Source organism: Myotis nattereri (assembly GCF_964212035.1).
Source record: "Myotis nattereri genome assembly, chromosome: 2".
NCBI classification, from domain to species: domain Eukaryota; kingdom Metazoa; phylum Chordata; class Mammalia; order Chiroptera; family Vespertilionidae; genus Myotis; species Myotis nattereri.
In genome coordinates this window covers 8,805,237-8,828,634 of record NC_138076.1, presented here as the reverse complement: position 1 = coordinate 8,828,634, position 23,398 = coordinate 8,805,237, and the positions used below count along the sequence as shown (strand labels likewise).

General features: G+C 41.6%; 1 protein-coding gene across 8 annotated transcripts in view; it reads left to right on the top strand.

Annotated features, from left to right (window-relative positions):
- The window catches only part of SORBS2 (sorbin and SH3 domain containing 2), a gene marked incomplete at its 5' end in the record, with an annotated part of 197,303 nt that overhangs the window by 134,320 nt on the left and 39,585 nt on the right, over positions 1-23,398 (top strand). For 2 of the 8 annotated variants that reach the window (XM_081084094.1, XM_081084092.1), the window contains 5 exons: positions 2,451-2,517; positions 5,751-5,940; positions 8,611-8,725; positions 15,511-15,669; positions 18,430-18,486. In XM_081084094.1, the coding sequence (XP_080940220.1) occupies positions 2,451-2,517; positions 5,751-5,940; positions 8,611-8,725; positions 15,511-15,669; positions 18,430-18,486 (588 nt within the window). Of the gene's footprint in view, positions 1-2,450; positions 2,518-3,184; positions 3,230-5,750; positions 5,941-8,610; positions 8,726-15,510; positions 15,670-16,334; positions 16,419-18,429; positions 18,487-23,398 lie in introns of all 8 variants that reach the window. The other 6 variants (XM_081084089.1, XM_081084087.1, XM_081084090.1 and 3 more) reach the window with 5 other exon arrangements.

The window sequence follows — 23,398 nt, the reverse complement described above, 5'->3', positions numbered from 1 at the left end:
TTCAAAGTTGAAAGGAGCAAACATCGACTAGAATAACTGCATACTGATGTGTAGAGAATGTGCATCTTTCCCCTTGTTGGAAATCCCTGCATGTTAAATCACTTAGAGTTCTGATCATCTGTAAACTGTAGGAATGTGAAAATCCAGGTATGCTCAGCCGAAGTGACTGAAAACACTGAATAGTGGATTTCTAGTAGTTGGTGTCCATGCAAAATAATTTTGAAGGACACCTACAAAAGTAGACATCCTCACATTTGAGTAGGCCTCTGATTACTTAGTCTCGGGATTAGCCATAACAATCTCCACGATGGCATTTATAAGACAAGGTTGAAATGCTTAGAGGACTTCTTTTAGAACGGGACACAGAGTTTTTGTGTGGCCAGTTTCATATTCCCCTTTGCCAACTGGCTGGGCATGTCTGGCATCTCTGTGCTCACCATATAAAGCTAGCAGATGGCAGGACTGAGCTCCTGCCCGATACGTGCCCTCCAGCCAGGCAGGAAAAGTCCTGTCTGTCAGGATCCATTGCCATGTACAGGGCTATGACTTACTTATTAGGCATCCTTGTTGCCATCGGTTGTGTCCAGGTGTGACTGGAAAACACTTCTGCACAAGCTTATGTCTTCTTTTCTGTTGCTGAATACTGTAAAGGAAATGAAGCTTAATGAAAGAGAAATCGATATTTTAAGAAAATAAATGTCCCTTAAAGACACTTGATCAGTTACTTCGTTTAAACCAGCAAATAATAACTGGACTTCATCACTGCACCCCGTCCTACCAGCTACCACCATTTGAACATAAAGTCCATCAACAATCCCCTCAATTTTTCCATTCTGAAAAAAGCGTAGAATGAATGAAGAGGTGATTCACCACAAAGTCAAGTAGCCCTTAAAGTTCATCTATACTTGTGGTGATTACAGACTCATATATTCCTAGACACCAAAATAAAATTGGATATAGCACAAAACTCAATTTCCAGATGAAAAAAATGCAGTGACCACATTTCTGAAAGAAAAATGAGGGTATCAAATTGAAACCAAAGCTGAGTCTAACCAGTATAAGAATATTTTTGTGGCAGTCCTAACGGAGTATTTTATATCAAGGGAATTGTCTCGGGAAATCTAGTATATTTAGTCACTGTACACACAATGGTTGAGCCTCTTGCCCTAGTAGCTCTGGAAAAAGTTAAGATAAAGATCTTGACACGAAAAATCTTTCATTAGGATTATAAAGGTGTCTGTCTACTTTCACAGGTACACAATATGGTCAAGTTCCATGCAACAAACTGGATTCATTCATTTTTTATTCTATAAAGATTTGATGTTCCCTATGGTTTTTTATTGAGCATTGTAGGCATTGTTCTAGATCTTTTTGTGTGCATTGTCTCATTCAATTTCCATAACAATCCTATGATGTGGATATATTTTTTCATTTTAAAAAGAAGAAAACGAGGCTCTCAAAGGTTACCTAACTTATCCAAATTCACATTGGTAGGAAACAGCAATGAAAGGATCTGAGATAGGAATCTAGGCTGATCTGACATTAATTGTCTTCTCGCTTCTATCACATCAAAAGCCTGGGCTGCAGACGGGGGCACTTCTGTGCTCAAGGAATTTGCCATTTAGCAAAGCAAATGTTGTAAATGTTTTATTATCAGGTTAACAACATTTTTGAAACAACATCTCCATTTTTAGACTTGCTCTCAGACTCTGGATTGTGTCCCTACACTTCGTACTTCAGTAACTTAGAGTAGAAAATATTCAATTTTTCTTTCTCTGAGCCTAAGTTGACCAGAATACAGTTGGAGTCAAAAATATTCCTTTGTTAATTCTAAAAATAATGTCTTACACAGAACACTCACTAAAAAGTTTTTTAAGGATAATGATAATTATCTCCAAAAGGAGTGAAGAACACTGTGATGACCTAAGTTGACCAGAATACAGTTGGAGTCAAAAATATTCTTTTGTTAATTCTAAAAATAAAGTCTTAAACAGAACACTCACTAAAAAGTTTTTTAAGGATAATGATAGTTATCTCCAAAAGGAGTGAAGAACACTGTGATAACCCTATATCTCTTCTTCAGTGACTTTTATATAAATACTAGAGACCCGATTCTCGAAAATCATGCAAGAGTAGGCCTTCCTTCACCCGGCTGCCAGCACTGGCTTCACTTGCAACCCTGGCTTCGGTCTAATTAGCATATTACACTTTTATTATTAGAGATGTTTGTGCAAACATTAACTGTCGAGTGCTGGGCAAAACTCTGATGAGGACAAAATAAAACCATAGCACGTATAATGCTCCAATTCAGCCTAAACTGGTTGATAGATTTTTATCAACCAGAGAACATAAATATGCTAATAAAAAAGATAAAATATAGAAAGAAAAACATGAAGAAACGACATCGATCTGGAAGCAGCTTTGTAACTGTTGGACATTCTCTTTTATAGACAGTTGACAGACCGAAGGACTGGTACAAGACGATGTTCAAGCAAATTCACATGGTGCACAAGCCAGGTATGCATGTTGCTCTCTGTTCCCATCGGGTCCCTGTGGGTTGAAGGATGTGTATGTTTCCTCCCCGTTTACACAGTTGGTTCACCCCAAATGTCAAGACCCTAACAAGCTTCCTGGCCTCCCTTGTTTCTTGTGAAGATTCCTCCTTATATCACCCCTTCAAATCCCAGACTCTGTGCTCCTGCCTCACCCCTGATCTGCCAAGAAGCCTCTTAGGTGGTGACCTTGAGGAGGCGCCAGCTGCTCTGGTCTCTTCCCTTCGTCCTTCCTTGTCCACAGTCTGAACTCCAGTGTGGCCTGTTGTTCACTTAGACAGACTCATTATTCCTCTGTCCACGTGTCTGCTCCCTATCCAGAGAGTGAGCATAGGTAGGTCTCGCTGAGTTGACAGAGATATTTAAAGCACTTTCTAAAGGAAAGTCAGGCCCCAGAAGAGAAGGCCGGGAAGTGAGGCAAAGTTACTGACCTTGGATGGCCGGAGAGCAAATATGTTACAGACTGTCCCAAAAACAGTATTTGAAAAAAAATATATTTTTATGGTATTTTGAGCTAGGCAAAGTACATTGGTTTTCTAACAAATGTCTGCTGTTTCTGTGAAGTTCTGCTGTCTTGTTGTGATGCGGTGGCGCAATCTGCATTACCATCATATGTATGTTTCGTTTTCTAGATGATGACACAGACATGTACAATACTCCTTATACATATAATGCAGGTAGGACGGCGTCCCTTGCGTGCAATGAGTATTTTTCGCCTTGCAATGCTTGGAAGAACTTTAGCCTCACTTTTACCGCTGTGGGCGCATGTTGTCAGTCTACACAATGAGGAGGCTGCTTTCCCCCCCTTTTTTTCTCATAGCATGCCTAACAAAAGGATTGATCTCTTCTCTCGGATATGAGAACTAACACTGTTTTACAGCCTTCATTCCCGTGTTAGTTGATTCTCAGCTTCAGGAATGTTTAACTCAACTGTGAAGGCCAGCCTGAAAGAACACACTGTAAGGGTACAAAATAAGATAAAGATCGCCTTTTATCAGAGGAGAGAGGGCGCGCCATTGCGTAAGATCTTTCAGATACACTTCACAGCAAACAAGTCAGGCACAGTGTTCTGTGACCTTGCCCATGCTTTTGCTCCAAAGTGCACCCATTCATGGAAGGGTTGTTTAAAATCCCACTTTGCCGGCCACTCTTCTGACTCAGAGTTGCCCAGGTCATAAAGAGCCACTTCCATTCCGGGCATTTCTGCTTGTACTTGAGTGTGTTGGTATCTTGTGAGGTGGTTGCAGGCTAAAGTGAGGGAACCCCTAGACAATGTTTCCTGTCATGACTTCCTCCTAAATGGCACACCAGGGACTCCCACACAGGGCCTCCTGTCCCTGCTCATCCCCGGGCTCCAGACCCCTGCCCGTGGCCTGTTCTTCGTTTAGAGCAGGCTCAGTGGATGGGTCTGCCCTCCCCTTACTAGTACACACCAGCAGCCCCACAAGGGGTGCCCTTGCCGGCCTGGCTCAGAGCCGCAAATGTTCCCCACTCCTGGACACCTAAGGGCCAGTGCACAGACTCTTGAACTCTTAGGGACTTTGCTACTAGTCTCCAAAGACAAATAGAGAAGTCACAAAACAAAAACCAAACAAACAAGAGAACAGAAAAAGCATAGAGGTGACAAGCCCTTGATTTTCTGCTCCCGATATTCCACCTTTCACATGGGGCCCACTAGATGTTGCCTCAATTTTCACTCCTGGCCACAGGTACTCCGAACTCACCTCCTGTGCTTAGCTTGTTAAAAAAATCAAAATTCAACTGAGTGCATTTTAAAGATCTAATTGGCTTTGCTCAATGATTCACGAGTTGGGGAGCCTCCCATCTAGCAGGCAGACAGGAGCTCCGAGGAGCTGCACAACATAAAAGACTTGACAGGCAGAAGGGAGCAGGACAAGGAAGGTAGAGCAGGCGAGAAAGCGGATGGTCACTGAGGTCACCTTCCCTTAGGGGAGGGCTGGGGCCTATCAGGCCGATGGCCTAACTAGTGCTGCCCAGGTGACTCCTGCTGGTTTAAGGTTTTATTTCTGAGAGAGGCCTACATGGAATTAAGTTGAGTCTAGTTTGTGACGTGGGATCTTTGCATAAGCAACTCCACTGGGGGCCTGTTGTCCTGTTTTTAACAAGCTCTGAAGCTGAACTCAGACAGTAGAATTGAGGCAAAAAAAAAAAGTGCAGACATCATCTCTTTGTATTTGTCATGGCAATTTGCATGGAACTTCCGGAGAAGAAAAGTGAAAATAGGCTTAGCTCAAAAGACTGAGGTTGCAGGAAATTCAGAATGTTTTGCATCCATTCGTGATTAGTCAATCAGACAATAGTCACATGCAACCTTGCGGAGCTCTTTGGAGAGAGTTTTACCATGTAATCAGTAGACAAAGCAACTGCAACTAGTCTCTTCCCTTCTACTAACCCTCCATCCCGCTGTCATGGGTCTTGCTCTTTCTGCCTCATTTTGGTTTCTATGTCATCTCTGCTACCCTCTTCGCCTACCCTCCAAACCAGCCCTTCAGGGCCCACTCTGGTGCCTTCGGTTCCATGATATCTTCTCAGACCAATCCACCATCTTCTAAAATCCTTTCGTGACTAATGTATATTTTCCGCATTTGTCCTTTACCATGTTCCCAATTATTTTCCAGCGGAGTTCTATTTGTGTCTCTTTTCCCAGATGTGCTCCAGGCTTACTAAGGGCTTCTGTTTCCTTAAGCCTTACACGGCACATACATAACTTGCTCAGTATTGTGATTAATTACAATTAACATATATGAATTATCATATATGAATCAGAGCCTTTAAAGTAATAGAAGACATTTGGAAACAGTTCTGTGAAGCATTTTTAATCTTCCTCTGAAATCTTAACTCTGTCATTAGTTTATGTTCTCCAGGAGAAAATTTGCTGAGTACCTGTAAGTTATTCCTAGTACTGGTCTGAATGATTACTAATTCTAAAATGATTGACAGAGATTTACTGTCGCCAATGCTTGTGTACAGAATACAGTAATAACAAATTAATCTCTTCATAAAGATTGATACATTAATTACTAATGATCATCCTGCCCAATGCATGCAATATGGCTATGCTTATTCATGATAATGTGGGCAAAATCATTGGATATTTTATGGGGTACAAAGAATTTAATGCACTTTTTAAATGTCATTTGCCCCTGTTTTGTTTTGTTCTGTTGTGTTTCACGACAGGCCTGTACAACTCGCCCTACAGTGCTCAGTCCCATCCTGCTGCGAAGACCCAGACCTACAGACCCCTCTCCAAAAGCCACTCGGACAACGGCACGGACACGTTTAAGGATGCCACTCCCCCAGCCCCTCCCCCCCATGTTCCTCCTCCAGTCCCACCACTTCGACCCAGAGATCGGGCTTCAACAGAGAAGTAAGGCATTTCCCCCCAAAGTGGCCTACATTTATTTAGCTTAGTATAAAAATAAGGCCGCATGGCATTCAGTAAAAGAATTGGTGGAGATTGAATATGTATAATCTTCAGTCAATACAGGCAGTCCTCGGGTTACGTCGGACTCCACGTACGTCGTTTCATGGTTACGTTGCCATCTCCCATGTATTTATTAAAAAAAAAAAAAGTTCTGTCATTTCGACATATGTACATATGTGCTTTATGTTTTTTATTATTTATTCACCACAAGTAAAGGTCAGGAATTGTTATCTTTCTTTCAAATTTTTTTTTTTACTGTTTCACTTCCTTACTGCTGTGTATGTGCTCCATGTGAGTGACGCAGGTGCTTCTGTAGGTGGGTTCCGACTTACGGCGAAAATCGTCTTATGTCGCGCCGTAGGGACAGATCTCTGATGTAACCCAAGGACCTTCTGTACATGTGCCTCATTGACGCCCTATTGAGATGATAGTGAGCACCTTTGCAAGTTTGGTTCATAATATTATAGTGACCTAAGTTAGACCTGGCATAACATGGGCACATGATCTACTTTTTTATTTTTTTTAAATGCATAGAAGAAGACAAATAAAAAGAAATCACTGACGTAGTCTTTTTGGCATAGCACCCCAGAGACTACGCAGTTCATTTTCAGTTTCCTCCGATTTGAAATGTTAGGTCTATTAATTATTTAAAATTCCCCTCTGATACACAAAAAGATATCTTTGAAAGCAGGAAAATTATTCATGAATCGTAGATAAGTCATTAGTTAATAAGTGTCTACCGGTGACTCATTTCACCAGTTTTTCAAGATGATACGAACTTTCATTTCCCCACAGATATGTTTTGATAAAAACTACCGTCACAAAAATAAAAATTTATGAGCAAACTTTTATGGCATCACTTGAAAATTAAGATTATGACTAATAATCCAATTATAAGTGACCTTTACTGAGAGGATGCTATGAGCCCAGCACTAGGCAAAGTACTTTTCCTCTATTATATCATTTAATTCTGAGAACCCAATGAAATAAGGTTTATTTTAAACCCATTTTAGAGAGAAAGACACTGTGATTTAGAAAATTGAAACAACTTGCTCAACTCATACAGCAGAGTTCAAACTCACCTCTGACTGAAATCATGGCTCATGTTATACCAGCAGTTAGTAAATAAGGATATAATAATTATTCAGTATTAATACCGATTATTAAGCATTCACCTACCATACCCATTTCAAAACTATTATATTCAACACTGCATGGTATCATTAAGAGTAACTGATGATTGTATAGGGTATAAGGTACCACGAAAATGGACACACTTCATATGTGAGAAGATTCTCATTTTACCAGTCTTCTCATGATGGATTTTATGTTTAGAAAGGTGATGTCTTAAATTTGATAAATAACTGTCTAGACATAAATGGTATCTCTGCCATAACACAGAACCAGAATTAACTCAGAATTAAATGTATTATTTGTTCTATGTGTTTAGTAAAAATAAATCTCTCATTAAGAAATATGCAAATCTCTTAAAAATTTCAAAAACACCTGTGCTGGATATTATTCCCAAAATTACCAGGACGCCAGCACCTGCCCCTAATTCTCCTGTCCCTTAAGGCATTTCTATTTCCAGCATGCCATGGAGTCAGAATTCCATCCATTCCAGGGGTCAACATTGCCCCACCTAAAGCCAGGAAATTCCTCTTCCCCTGGAAGCCTTCTTCAGCACCAGCTACCTAAAAAGCTTTATTTTTGAAGTCCCTCTGTGGCCGCCCCTCAAAGGACATTAGTTCAGGAAAAGGCTGGTTCCGGGGTCTCCCAGGGGATGAGATGGATGCCTGACTCTGGTTTTTCAAGGGTAACACAAGGGAGGATCCCAGCCCACAGCTGGCTCCTGTGGATGGCAACCCAAGTGGTCCTTTGGTACTTTCCACGAACCATGATGCCCTTTGAACAAGATCCAACATGGCGTGTGCATTACTCCTTGTCACTTTGAGTCAAGGATGCCAGGTCAGAGTGACGGGAAAACTCGCCTCGCGTAATGGAGCCTAAGCACCACTTATTCCAAACACAGACGTGCACAGCTGCCATTGCGTCCGCCCTAAGGCTCACGGCAGCTCCCTGGCCACGTGTCTCCTCATCCTTTGTGCGAGTGTGTGAGCCAGCAGGAGGGTCATATCAATGTATGAAAGAAAAATCAGAGGAAAACATAATACTAAATAAAAGAAATGACTTTCTCTAAGTCATTTATGTAAAACAAAACATAAATGTGGCCAAGACCGGCTTGGCTCAGTGGATAGAGCGTCGGCCTGCGGACTGAAAGGTCCCAGGTTCGATTCTGGTCAAGGGCATGTAACTTGGTTGCGGGCACATCCCCAGTGGGCAGTGTGCAGGAGGCAGCTGGTCGATGTTTCTCTCTCATCGATGTTTCTGACTCTCTATCTCTCTCCCTTACTCTCTGTAAAAAATCAATAAAAATATAAAAACAAAAAACAAAAAAAACATAAATGTGGTGTTTGGGACAGATTAGTCTTGATCCTATGAGACTTTTTTAAAACCTACACGAAAATTAACTTTGAAAACAGCGAGTGGGTAGATACGACAGCTTTGAGCCTAGGGAATTATTTTCACGTGTAACTTGTTGGTTCTTTCCAGGCATGACTGGGACCCTCCAGACAGAAAGGTGGACACGAGAAGGTTTCGTTCTGAGCCCAGGAGCATTTTCGAATATGAGCCGGGGAAGTCGTCGATCCTGCAGCATGAGCGACCAGTAAGCACTTGTCCCGAACACGGTGCCAGTCCTCTAGGCTCCCTGGGCTCTTAAATAAACCCACATTTCATATCATTTAGCAATTTTTGTCGCAAAGTGGATTAACTTGGCATTATTTAGAAATCACGTTTATTCTGAATCATGTTTTATGCATCTCGTCTCGGAATTGAAGATGCAGTTTCTAATATGTATCGTTCCTACCAATCAAATATAGGATGTAACTATATTTGCATGTAACTATAGCCATGTCTAATCATAGCTCTGAGTTTAATTGGGGAAAAAAAGACAACAGTCATAAATGCAACACTTACTCGCTAGTCTACATCGCTAATGAGGAAAATCATTCATTAATCTCTTGGATAGAAATGCACCCAGGCAGTATGTCCCTTCGTTTCTACATGGATTTGTTATTATTTCTCAGGCTTCGGGGGACATTTTCCGAATGTCTTTTTATAACAAGTTGGTCTTAATGGATTCTTATTAAATCTCTCTCAGGTTACCGAGCCTCGAGCTGCCTGATTGTCCATCTAATGGATCAAGATTAAACTTTGCAGTATTTTACGATTATTTATTTAAATCCTATGCAAACAAAAAGCTATAGGAGGTGGAAAGTAACCATTTGCTTCTCCAAAGTGCAATTAACAAACAGGCTCTTGCTTGTCCCTCCTGGTGTTTAGGTCCCCGTCTTCCTTTCTGGCCTGTTTTCCCTCCTTGGTCGGTGCCCTGGGGATCTCTGGAACTGTCATTCCTCCGCATCTCTGTCCCAGTCTGCTTCGAGGGAAACAGTTGATGTCATTTGCAACTTACTCTCTGCCTTGTCTTGTCTTAAAAGAATTTAGGTGTCAGTGAACAGAAGAGAGGTTTTTTTTGGTAGCTCCTTTAAGAGTATCCAAGAAACTACATTATCGTATTGAATGCAAGGCCAGCTCTGAAATTTGATTGGAAACCCTGGCCTCACCACACCCACGTTGAATGTCCTTGATTTCGTTTTTGAAGCCCTGTATTTATGGTTATGTTCTTGAGAAACATGTCCAAGAACCTCATAAGCACATAATTCATATGTGATGTTTACCTAAGCCTCTTTTTGTCATTCTACAAATAACTCATATCTTTCAAAGTAACAGAATTTTAACAGAAAAACTGAAAAAAGGGAACATGCCTTCGTTCCAAGCTCCACTGCAAATTTATACCCCACTTACTAGGTTATGTGATTGAATTCTGTCATTTCTAGGATGAGAATTGAGTGAATCATGAGGTCACCATTGCATAAAATTGAAAATAGCAAAATAATGTCTCAGATTTAAGTGTCAATACCAAAACTCAATGATCATTCTAACAATTTATGATACTCTTAGGATGATGCGCGTTGTAACTGTATTGAAATGTTTTGATGGCTGTGGCATCAGGGAAAAGGATATTTCTATTGTTGACTCACTGAACAAAATTACTGAGCACGAACTACGTGCCAGACATTGTATGAGGTGCTGGGGACACAATAGTGAACAATAGAGGAACCTTGAGGCTTTCATTTAATGGAGGTGCAGGGTAGACCTGCATTTGTGTGAAATAGACCATCTGCTAGTCGGTTAAAACAGGCACACCTAAGGAATCCTCCCTCTGCCCCCTTAGCAGCTCATTCATGGGCCCTGCCACTGTGACTGAAATGCCCACATTACTTGTATCTTTGGGCTTAATAACAACAACAGTAACAACAAAAACCATAGCAATAGTTGTAGGTCCTTAGTGAGCACTTACTATGTGCCAGGCCCTGTAATTAGTAACTTATGCCTTATCCCATGTAATGATCCGAACAATCTATGAAGGAGGCACATGGCAGATGAAGGACTGAAGCACACAGTCAGTAACTCTGTCCGGGTCAGGCTGCTGGAGGGTATTGGGACCACGCGTGAGCCCAGACTCACGCATGCCTGGCGCACTCAATCACCACTGCACGGAGGCACCAGCACGATTAGCTGAGTAGGAAACATATTCAGCTAGTAGTCATTAGCATCTCAGTGGATTTGATTATTCGCTTCTTTTGCAGTCTAGCACACTTTATTTGCCAACTTCTAATAAATTAGTGCACTTGATTAATTTAACCAGGAACCTGGGCCCTGAGTAGTTAAGATGCAAGACCCAGGTGTTTTTAACTGTCCCTCGGATCAAAAAGATCTGGCCTCCCTGAGTCAGAAAAGAAACGGGGCGGGGCTAAGTTCCTGGTGGCGGTGCAGACACGGCCTGTATGGTGATACCCTCTGCATGGGCGCTGGAGTGAGCACACAGGTGTGGAGGATGAGCAGCAGGTTTGCTGGTGAGGGTGATGTCTTAGCAAATGGGCAACACCGAAGGATTTCCAGAAGTTCTGAATGCGCTCGCAGGTCATCTTACTCCAGGGGGCGTGTGAGCAGAGCGTTTGCTCTTTTAATATTTAACTTTATGTAAATCATAAATAGCTAGGTAATTCTCCGCTGCCCTTTTCAATTCTGAGATGACTGCATCATCTGCCCAGTTTTCCCAAATGTCATCTTGGATTCCCCTCTCCCCCAGGGATCCCAAAGTCCTACCCCCAAGGAGAACTGTCACCGCCCCTCCGCCTGCTCCTCCACCGCCCATGCCAGGATTGCAAGGACAGCCACCTGATTCGTTTCCCTAATTCTCCAGTCTTTATAAAATCTCCTGCTCAAAACTCTCTCTGGCTCTCAAGTAACTTTAGAGCAAAATCCAAATTCCTTCTATAATTTCCAAAAAGCCTTATGCATTGGCCCCACTAACCTCTCCAGCCTCATACCTCTTCCTGCCCTTCCTGCCTCACTCACTCTGTTCCAGCTCTACCAATTCCTTCCTTACCAGACCTTTGCACAGCTGTTCCCTCCGCCAGGAACGCTCTATCCACCACCTGCTCTTCACACCGAAAAGCTTCATCTCACTTCCCCAGGGCACCATCCCGGACTCCTCAACTGTAGGTGCAAAGCGCCCCCTGCTGTGAGCCTGGGGCGTTTCCCCCTCACTCACCACACTGAATTGTAATGGTCTCTGGTCTGTCCCCCTCACTAGACTTTAAGCTCCTTGAAGGCAGGGACCATGTCTGGTGCACCAGTTGTATCCCCAGCACTTAGCACAATGCCTGGCACAGAGTAGGTGTTAAGTGAATGCTGGTTGAATTAAAAAGTGAATGAATGAATGAATATAGGTTTTGCCCTTGCTGTGAAAGTTGGTGAGACTGAATCCTTGTTCTGTTGCTTATCTGCGCAGTCTGCAGATCTGGTGACAAAAAGGCAGTGTGTTTCCATCAAAACTCACAGGAGAGGTTCGATGCACTGCTATTAGTCATTGTGATCCACTAATTTCACAGATCCCTGGTGCAGGGCATAGCAGGACAGGACTGTGTAAATGAAAGTCCTTCCCCAGACGCTGGCCTAAAGGAACCCCTTCTTCCTTAGAAATACATAGACTATGCATTTATGTTCTTCAACGTGAAAGTTAAAGTGAATGCAATTTTTTAAAGTGCATAGATGTTCATCTGACTATAAGTTTAGAAATGTTGATCAAATGGGCCAATGTTTGATCTCGAAAAGTACTTTGCAATCACCAGGAATCTAACTTTAACTGCCTTGAACCACAATTTATTCCATAAGACAGTCATACAAATTCTCTACTGGGATTATAGCAATAGAAACTTTACATCCCATCTGGATTGGATTGTATATAGGTGAGTCCAGGAAAGTAAAATTAATTTAAATACAACATTGATTTAGGACCTCTCTATGCTTGATAAAAATGGAAATAATATGAAGATGTTACCTTTCTATGCCATAACTAACCCAGCACATAACGATAAAAGAAGAAGGAATAATCATTAAAAACACTGTGTAGAGTTGAAATGCAATTAAATCTCAGTGAACTTAAGCTTCTTTATCAATGAAGGTTTTCATTCTAAACTTAAACTCTAAAAATTTTGGGGGGTTTCATCTGCTGGTTTAAACCACAAATAATTACCCCAAGTCACAACATGTATGGCATTTATTGTGGAACCACAACAAATACAGAACATAGTTGCTAATGCCATTAAAGCTTGAAAATCTAATGAGCATAAAATTTAAAGAACCAAATTTCTATGCTGACACTTCTTCTGGTTTGAACAATATGTAAAAACTATATGTCTGCCATGAGAATACTGCGAACAGTGGGATTTCTGAAACCTGAAAAGCAACTAAATGCTTTTAAACTGTGGAAAACATAAAAACTTTACAATTGCTCGCTCTTGGTTGCTTTGCAATAAGAACCATGTGTGACTTGTAGGTTTAGATTTTCATAAACACTTCCTTCGGCACTGATTGACTTTGGTTTTAAGCACCAGTTGGCTAGATGTTCTGGAAAAGTAAGAAATAAGTTTAGAAAGATATGCAGCAACAGTTCTGCTCTTGTCTTTTATGAGCAAATAGAGCTACCTCTATGAGCATCTGAGTGTTCATATTCACGTCCAACCATTCAGAGGAACTTTCAAGTTACAAGTGAAAAGTGTTGACTGAGTGAGATTAAGAGTGTGCAGGCATGTCTGTTGGCTGGCTGTATGTCTATCGCTACTGTCTTCAGGCCTCTGTGTACCTTAGCAGTGGGTCTAGGTTGCCACCTAACACCATTAACTGTCACATGACTAATGGGATTCAGTAGATCAGCCACAGCAAAGAGAACATTCCAGTTCTGCCACTTACGGCTTCTTTAGCCTAAAGGATCTGCTCAAGCACGTGCCTCTCACCACATTCCAATGTGATAGATAATGACCAGTTGTCGCTGTTTAGGGTGTCTCCTCTATTTTCTATTGTCATGGATTCCAGATAGCTGCCCACTGTGACTATACACTGAATTTTTAATCTATAAAATCATGATTCAGAGAAAATTGCCATTCTAAGGTAGGGTGCAGGACAACAGACATTCTGTTCCCCTTTCCATAGTGTAGAAGAGAAATATGTTTCTGTAAAATCAAAATTTTGTATATCTGTCTTTCTGTGTTTTTTAAGGTGGAAGTCAAAGTGAAGTTGTAACCACGAGTAAATACATGTTTGTTTAGTGAATGTGCTGCCCTCTGCTGTTCAACATGTGTGTTGTTTTTTAATTTGTTTCCTCTAAGAAAAAGTTATCTCGCCTTAGAAAAACAAAGACTGTACTCGAAAGCTGAGATTATAAAATCAAGAATTCACCATTTTTTTTTAAGTACGTAACATTAGAAACAATGAGATTTGCAAAAAGCCAAAGATTCGTTTTTCTGTGGAGAAATGATTAGGCCTCTCTCTATAAACAAAACAAAATTTGCTGGAAAATTCTAATATGGTTTTCCCTAAAGATCAGCTCCAGCGAACTATTCCATAAAGTAGTTATATGCTTCAGTTGTTATTTAAATGCGTGTGTTTTCTTACGGAGCTCCACCAGCCACGGCCCTGTGACTATTGTACAAACACACGGTCCTATTCTGCTCGTATCACTTAGCGGCCACACGAACCATTCCCCAGGTTACTACACGGCTTTGACCATGATGATCACTGCACAGGTCGGATAACTCAGACCCTGTCGCTATTTTCCTGTGATGTCCCAACTTTTCCATTTCTGTCTGTAGCTACCATGATAACCTCATATTATAAAATACTGAAATAAAAAGCACATCTCTAAAAACCTTTTGGATATAATAGATTAATAAATACAGGCTATATATTATTTTAAAACTATTGGGGGGAAAAAAACAATAAAACACTCTGACAAGCTAATTTCAAAATAATGGCTTTTGTTTGAATACGGACTACCTCAAAGTATCCAGTAGGACAAAGAATATGCCCTCCCCTGATCGGGAGACTGGCTTTCAGGGACCCAAAGGGGTCTTTTTCTGACTTAAAATTTTACTGCCCAATTGCACCCTGTTTAATTAGTGCCATGTAATAATTATAGAAGTACTAACCCATATACCTTAAGCACGCATTTTTAATAGAAAATCAAGAGCCCAGAACAGTGTGGTCAGGCATGAGTTGCTTGAAAGCACTAGGATATCACTGGGTAATGTAAATGCTCTGAGGCTGAGTTTGCTCTTATTTAAAGTAATTTATGTATTTTTTCCAACAGTTTACATTAACGCTCCCCGTTTTTCTCTCTTAAATACAATAACCACTAAGGGGAGCAAGTCGATTATAAATTGGTTTTTTCTCTAAATTACAGTGTCAACCAAACCAGGGTCAACTTTTCTCCCCCACCCTTTGCCCAGCCCTAAACCACCAAGGTGCTGTGGGGAAAAAATAAAAAAATAAAAACTAACCCACCCAAATCCACTTCCGTAGCTCGAGGTCGGCAGGAAGAAAGTGATACTTGGGGTATCTAATAAAATGTGATCTTTCTTTATTTAAAAAAAAAAAATGTTCTTATTGATTTCAGAGAGGAAGGGAGAGGGAGAGAGAGAGAAACATCAATGATGAGAGAGAATCATTGATCAGCTGCCTCCTGCACGCCCCTGACTGGGGATGGAGCTCACAACCCGGGCATGTGCCCTGACCGGGAATCAAACCGGGACCTCCGGGTTCATGGGTTGACGCTCACCCACTGAGCCACCCCGGCCAGGCACTATGTGCTCTTTCCTCCCTCTCTGAGAGGCTCCCTGCCTCCTCATCTTCCCAGTGGCTCAGACCACCCCAGCTGTCCCGCCTTCTCTTGCCTAAGGCAAGGCCCAAATCGCTGCTGCTGGTGTCCCCACCATTCCCTCGGCACCTCCACCTACTGAACCAGTTTCTCCTCGCCCTTTCTTGCAGCCCCCTCTCCCAACAGCTCCGACACCTGTTCCCCGGGAACCCAGCCGGAAGCCCATTCCTATGTCACCATATGGAGAAGTCACTGGTAGCCCCTCCCCTCCGCCCAGGAGTGGGCTCCCCACACCAAGCCCGAGCACCCCGGCTCTCTCTCCCATCTGGGTGAGCTCCTCCTGCCTTCACTTTCCTAACACCTGTCTGGACATGTAGGTGTAGTCCTTGCACTCCAGGGGCTAGGAGACAGTCAGAGGCCGGCTTCTAACCTCCCCTTCCCCCTCCCCCTCCACCTGGCTGCCCCTCTTCCTCCTCACCCAGCCCCAGTCTTCCTGCCAGTGGACCCATAACCACCTCCAGCACCTCTCACTCCTCCCCACCTGGATCTCTCCCCACCTCCCCTCCCGCTTCCCGGGCTCCCGCCTCCTGCACCCGAGTGGACTGTCTGCACTGCAGACTGAATGCTGGACCAGCCAGGGCAGATGCGCTGACCCCCCAGAGGAGCTGCCTGGTGACAGCTGAGCCTGGTCTAAAGCTCTGCTGAGCTGTCAACGTGCCTTCTCGCTGTCACCGGCAGTTTCTCACCGTCGATGCCTCAGGCTAAGGAGGGAAAGCAGAGGGTGGACAGAGGAGACTGCCAGGGCTCCCGTGATGCCCCCGAAGCTCATCTCCATTCCTGATTGACTCCACTCCCCTGTCCGCGGTGGCGGAGACGTGTGGGATGAGAGCAGGTGCACGTTGGCGTGTGAATGCGTGCGCGGGTCATCCACACAGCCTCCTCCTCACCTGCTCAGTGTGCCTTTTCCTTCCCTTTTCCTTCACGTCTGCTCTAGACTGACCGCATACATCCCGATGACGTAGAGTTAGAGAATGAGCCCTGGTATAAGTTCTTTTCAGAGCTGGAGTTTGGACGGCCGGTAAGTGAGGCTAGACTCTTCATGTGAGAACACCAGGGGAATGTGGCCTGACTTACACAACATGTTGTCAGGAGCGGTGGGCGTCATTCAGAGAACAAGCGTTGAGTGTGTCCTTAGAGGCACAAACCTGGTCCCGCTCAGCCCACAGTCACTTCTGGACTCAATGGGTAAACGTGCCGGACACGTGCTAGGCAGTGTGTCTTTACCGCCAAGTCACCCGCGAGGCGCACTTGATGTCTGAGCAAATTCAAACTGCTCAGAGATGGTGTCCTAGTGCAGCCAGACAATTACAGGCCTACAGAGGCTGTGTATTTGTTTACAGTCCACTTTGGTCTAGTTCACTCAGAAGAATACGGTGGCTTGATGATGACAATCCTATCTAATAAAAGAGTAATATGCAAATTAACCATCACTCCAACACAAAGATGGCGGCGCCCAGTCCTCTCAGCCCCACTGGAGTCCTCCAGTCCCAGGGGGCGGCGGCTGAGAGCAGGGCCTGCTTGGCCGTCGCCGCGGCGACCCAGGAGTGGCCTAGTGGGCCCCGCAGACAGCAGAGAACCCCAGGGAGCAGGCCTAAGCTGTCAGTAGGACATCCCCTGAGGGCTCCTGGATTAGAGAGGGTGCAGGTCGGGCTGAGGGAATTCCGTGCACCGGGCCTCTAGTATTATTATAGCCCCCATTGCTGAAGAATCCCCAAGCACCTGGCGAGGCTGGGTCTGCAGGCATTTTCCCAGGGAGCCCTCCCAAGGCCCCTCCAAGAAAAAGAAACCAGAGACCAGAGGGGCTAAGTAATTTGCCCAACATAGAAAGTGGCAGAGTCAGATGTCAAGCCCAGTCCTATCAACCAAACCAACACCACCAACAACAACCTCTGGGCAGTTCCCACTGTGACCTCCTGCCAGAATATCCCCACTACGAAACACCTCTACTCTCAGGGACTTAAGGAAAGGGGAAAATAAGGAATGATTTCCATTCTTGCTACTGAAAGCCACCACCACACCCCTACTCCCCAAACCCCCACCAAAGGGGACCTTCCAGAAATCAGTCTGTGTGGTACAGAGTCAACAGGCCTCAAAGAGCAATTTCCTTCATCAACTCAAGTTTTACTGGGGAACTCTACCTACCAACAGCAGTGCATTTGAGGCGTGCCGGTTACATATTGTTGATGCTTTTACTGGTGTTTCTGGATTTTTAAACTCTCAAAGAAAACACTGTTTATTACACTGCATAGAATTTCACTAAAGACCAGGGAGTACAGTCTTTCTTTTGCCATATCATAGACTGATTTATAAGCTCAGGTACTAAATCACATTTTCCCTCCTGGGTGGACATAGTAATCCCTTTTTCCCATTAAAATGCAAAGGAGACTGGGTTAGAACTGGACCAAAAGTGACTGTAAATAAATATAAACCAAAGAATTTTCCCTAGACTGTCTATGCCTCATAAGGAAGAATATTTTCTCCATTTTTTTTCTAATTTGTATCCAAGTAATCACATAAATGTATTTTATTTCAGAGACAACAAATTCTCTAGTTTTACGGTATATGTGTTCTTATTGTTGATCAGACAGTTTATAGGGACTGTCCCAATTTCTGTTCTGAGCCTAGGTTAGCAGCATTTTTCTATCATCTTTTCCAGCCACCCCTGGAAACTCACCAGCACGCTCTCCACGTGTCCACTTGCTCCCTTAATGTTCCTTTAATCGACCTTGCATTCCTCTGTGGCCCGAGACTAGGGGTGCTAATTGGACCTGATGAACCGAGTTTATAAATATACTAATCACACCACCAGTAACGCTGCCCAGTGCTTGAGATTAGTGGCGAGCAGAGTCCCCTTCCTCCCAGGCCACCCCCCTGGTGCTCCATGCGTGTCCCTCTGTGCGTGTATCTGATGCTGTCGTCACTCAATTTCTAACTGTTGTCACCTTTTCCACATGTCCATTCCTTGCTGCCATTGACTGTCCTCCATTCCATCTCTACACTCTGCTTCTGTGGTGTGCACCGACACCCAGCCTCCTAAAAAGGCTCTGGACTATGTTCAAGATCATTCTCCTGGTGTTTCCAATGAGGTAAAAAACAATTACTCGCTTTTTCAGATTCCTCTCTTAGGCGCTGTTACTGTGATTCCGAACATCTGTGTTTTACAATTCACCACGGTGTCTATGCTATTTCTGAAAATCTACCTTTGCCTCATTACGTTGTCACCGGTACCATTCCCAGGAAATGAATTATACCGTGTTGGCTCTTTCTGAAATCTGGGCTGAGGTGAACTGCTCAGTGCAGCCCTGGTATCCTGAGGTGGGGTCATAAAACACCAAGCGCAGTGCTGTTTGTGCAAACATTGACCACCTGCTTTGATTAGACTAAAATGCAGGAGGCTTCTCGGAGCCATTTGAGCATCATGCCTGGAGGTGCAAAATGACCCATTAGGTTCTTAAATATTCAGATGGTTAGGTCCCACATATTCCTAAAATGTATTGTAATTGTTTCATTTTCCTAAACACAATTTATGCGTTTCGGCATCAGATAAAATCAAGAATAGGGCTGACATGCATCAGAGTAAATATTGAATGTAAACTTGAATTGAAAAAAAATTTAAAAGCTAAAAAAAAATAAATAAAGGACAGGGCTGACAAGTAACTGGCACACATGTCACACTTCCGGTTCCACACTGACAGGCATTTCTAATCCTCCTCCACCCTGTCATCCACACAGTACCTAGGTTACCCCTGGAGAATGACATGAAATGCATTTGCCATCTCTCTCTGGGAATGCTCATCGCCGTTTGCTGGGGACAATAAAATTATGCCCGGCAATGTAAAATTTTATTTGAATTGGTCAAAGGGAATATGAAAAAGGCAGAAATAATCCAGAGGCAAAAGCTTTTTATCCTGCTCTCTGCAGAGAAAAATAAAATATCTTGGAAAGCAGATTTAGGACTCGTTAGTAAACACAAGCAAAAGTGACAGTCTTGCTAAACAGCAGTTGTATAAACATCTCTCTGAGAACTCTTAGAGAAGCAGGACGAAGGGAATAAACTGGTGTTTGAATAGTAGTGTTTCTGTGGTCCTAAGTAAATATAAAAACACTTAATATTTCGTCTTCATTGAAAAGTCTTAGCTCAGTTAAATACGTGCAACTAGAAAATAAAATAAAGCCAATGGAATGCTTATGCTGCTGGAAATAGTACTGACACACAGTGGTAAAAACTGGAATTGCAAGTACAGTCTCAGAAGGAAATAGCTTACCAGAGCTTCAATTGGTTCCCCTGAGCTATGTATCAGAGTGTATGTTAAATAGAAGTTATGCAAATATTTAGGTATTCATTCAATTAAGAGTAGAGTAATCAGGAACATTCTGTGTTAGTGAATTCAGTCACTTCTAAACACTTATTTTTTTGTAAATAGGCATGTAATGTAAAGAAAATCAAAGAATTTCAATTATATTCTGGGAAGCAAAATAAGTATATTCTTATGCTTCCTTCACATCTGAAGAAAAGGTATCAATTAAGCACAGGAATGGCCTAAAATTTTACTTTGGAATTCAATTTGGTCAGCTATTTCTCTCAGATATTTTGGTCAGATATTCCTAGGTTGTTTTTAAGGCAGTTGGCTCACTGAGAACTGAAATAGAATTTAGAGATAACCATATCCAACTCCCTTATATTTTGGTCAAGAAAAGTAGCACTCAATGATTTTAGGAAGTAATGTCCAAAATCACATGGTAAGATAGTGGCACATTAAAAATAAAACAGAACTCATAACCTTCACTTATAGGCCATTTCCTTTCTACACACCCTTCTTAGCACTTCCAGGAGATGGATTTAGGGCTCAAATCTTTTAGAAACAAACTATATACTTAATACTATTTCCTATTAACTCTTGATTTCCGTTAAATTCTTGGGCTAAAAATGGTAGAAACTTAATTCTGTGCATTCTATATTGTTATGGGAGTGGCAATAAAAATCACATAAAACAGCTCTTTGCTGATGGTTAAACTGATTTGCCATTACCTCTTTGGGATTGAGGGAGTTGTTGTATGATCCTGAGAGCATATTAGCTATGTTATTAGTTTCACATCAAGGTGTGTGTGTTTTTTTTTCAGAGTGTAAAAAAATACTTTGATAAGGTACTATATTCTATAAAAATTGTAAATGATAAGACATTACCTTCGCTACCATTTATCAAATGCCTAGTACATGCCACAAACAACGTATCTATAAATAAAACTGAGAAACCAGCATCACTGAACAATAATGAAGGACTTTTAAGCAAGTATAATCACATGATCACTTAACAGAAAGAGTGATTCGGTGACTCTACTTTATTAAAATGCCCTTTGTTTAGGTGTGTTAAAAAAAAATGGTCACATATAAATACCCAGTTGATCATAATAGGTAAAGCAGGTTGCCTCCTTTCTGGAGACAATTTCCATTTCAGGATGAGTACCATTCATACAATTTCACACAAGGTTTTCTCTTGCTCATCTACCCAGACTTTTTACTGTTTCCTTTTAATTTAATACTAAGCCTTTTCCTTTGAGTCTACATAAAGTCACACAATCCATTTCAGTTTATTTTGGATTGTGGAAAAACCAACACAAGGAGGAATTGTTGTAGTTTCTGAGCCTAAGTCTGAAACAATAGGAAGTGTAGAGCCTTCACTTCCTATAGGATGTTTTCATTCATATGACAATATTATTTAGGCTCATCCCAAGCTGGCAGTCCAAAATTTCTGACCACTCTAGGGGTGTTCTAAGACACTTTCTGATGATCCACTGTGGTTTGTGGTTGGGTGTCCCAGGAAAGGAGCCATCCACACAGATGCAACGTTCCAGGCTCTTGGATGTCGCTCTTCTGAGAACATAGAGAATTAATATTTCTAAATCAAAGTACATGGTTTTATGTATTTACTTGTTAGTCTTCCTTCTTATTTAGTATTTATTTTTCTACCTTTCCAGTGTCTGATTCAGAGTTGAGTTAAAATAATCTCATAAACTTATCAAATCAGCAGACCAACCTTTTTTTTTTCTAAGTTTATATTTATTGAGAACCTAGAAATCTGAATGATTTTTAGGAACTAAAATTATTACAGTATGCTTTTTCTGTCTAACACGGGGGGACTATTCTCTTGCAGAGGATGCTTTTGTTTGTTTCTGGGCAAGATTCCATTCTCATTTAGTAAGATGGAATTAAAAGAAAATAGTACTGGATCAAAGCAATTTTAGATTCTGCTTCATAAAAGGGCTTGTCAGACTGATCTACATAAAGAATTTCAAAATTATATACTGATATTTTAACTGTTTAATTGGTGCTAATTTACAAACAGAAACTACAGTTCTAGAAGTAGTTCTTAAAGTGTTCAGTTTCCACTAAGAAGGTTTTAATCCAGTAAAATATTTCTTAGAGGTAAGAACTAAAGATAAAATGTGTCAAATTCTGCATTTCCGGCTAACATTTATAGACATTCATATAGAAGAATATTTTCAAACCAGAATTCCAATTCTTCATCAGACCAGTTTGCCGGGGTTCTTGTTCCAGCATCTTAGAAGGGTTCAGCAATCTGGAGAAGGGCTGTGTGTAACTTAATAAAGAGTCCAGAGACGAAACATAATTTTGAAAGACATTTGGGGGTCAGAGGAGCTTAGCTAAAAGGAACTAAGTTCTCCTGTCTCAGGACCCCTTGCTTTTTATTAACACAATTTGTCCTAAGGCTAGGTGCAGATATACACTTCAAAGGGTAGGGTTAGGTACAGAATCCATTGTCAGATTGGAAGAATCTGCCTACAGCTATTCAGGTGTTTGGCCAATAGGAGGCAATAACATGTAGATTAAGATGCCCTGAGCTGTCTGGCAGCAAGCAATCATCCCTTTTCAGGTTTGGGGAAATGCCTTAGCCATTCCAGCAGGCGATAACATACGTGACTCAGCCCTTGTTGAGTCCCCAAGTTCCATCAACCTTTGGATGAAACTCTTGCAATTATGACATGCAGGAACTGGCTTCCAGCACCAGTTTATTTGTGAAAAAGAATTAATCAATTATGACCAAAGCCAAGACTATTTAATATGCATTTTCCTATACATTCTAGACATCAGTGTCACCTCCAGCATTCTAGAGTGTGATTCTCTCTTACCTTTTAGATATTTTAGCAATTATTCCAGTGGATGGCCATTGGAAGTGAAAAATTCTTATGTAACACTTTTGCTTAATAACTATTTCACTATACTGTTCAGAATGGGGCATGAAAATGGTGTGTATAATAAGCATTTGGAATTATTTATCAGTTTTTAGTTCCTCCAACCATGGATAACTGAGCGTTGATTTTATGATCAAAATGTTAAAAGTCAACTTTTTTTAAGGCTGTATATTGGGTCATTAAATCATTTATTATAAACTAACCTGAAAGATAGTTAACTATTTGAAAGATGTCATAATCTGTACCTGATTTGCATACCAGTAGTTTAGTTTAATTTCAAGCCAAATTCTGTGGTTTTTATTAAAATGTTATGTCTATGTTGACAGATGAAAGATGTCTCAAGTTCTGCTTAAATTTTAGGTTTTAAAGATAACACCTGCAACATGACAAAAATTTATTTTTAAACAGTTTATGCTTTATAAGGATTGAATGACTACAAAGTTTTTTAAAAAATCTTCAAACCATTCCTTTATGTAGGAAATTTCTATTTATAGCCGATTTCCAATATAAGAAACATTTATTGATTTTTCTTTTTTTCTCCCAGGCAGGGTTTAGGTTGTAATTTGAATAAAACAGAGCAATACAGTGCATTAAGTCAGAAGAGAAAGTAATAGATGGGAAGAAAGTAGAAACCGTGTGGTGTGATTTCTTTTAGGGGAGACATTTTTCTGATCATAATAAATGGTATTTTTAATCTCAACTTTGGCAATATCCTTTCTAGCATACCTAATTTAATGTTCATGGGCAAAATACAATTTTTTCACGGTCCTATTCTTCTATCTTAAC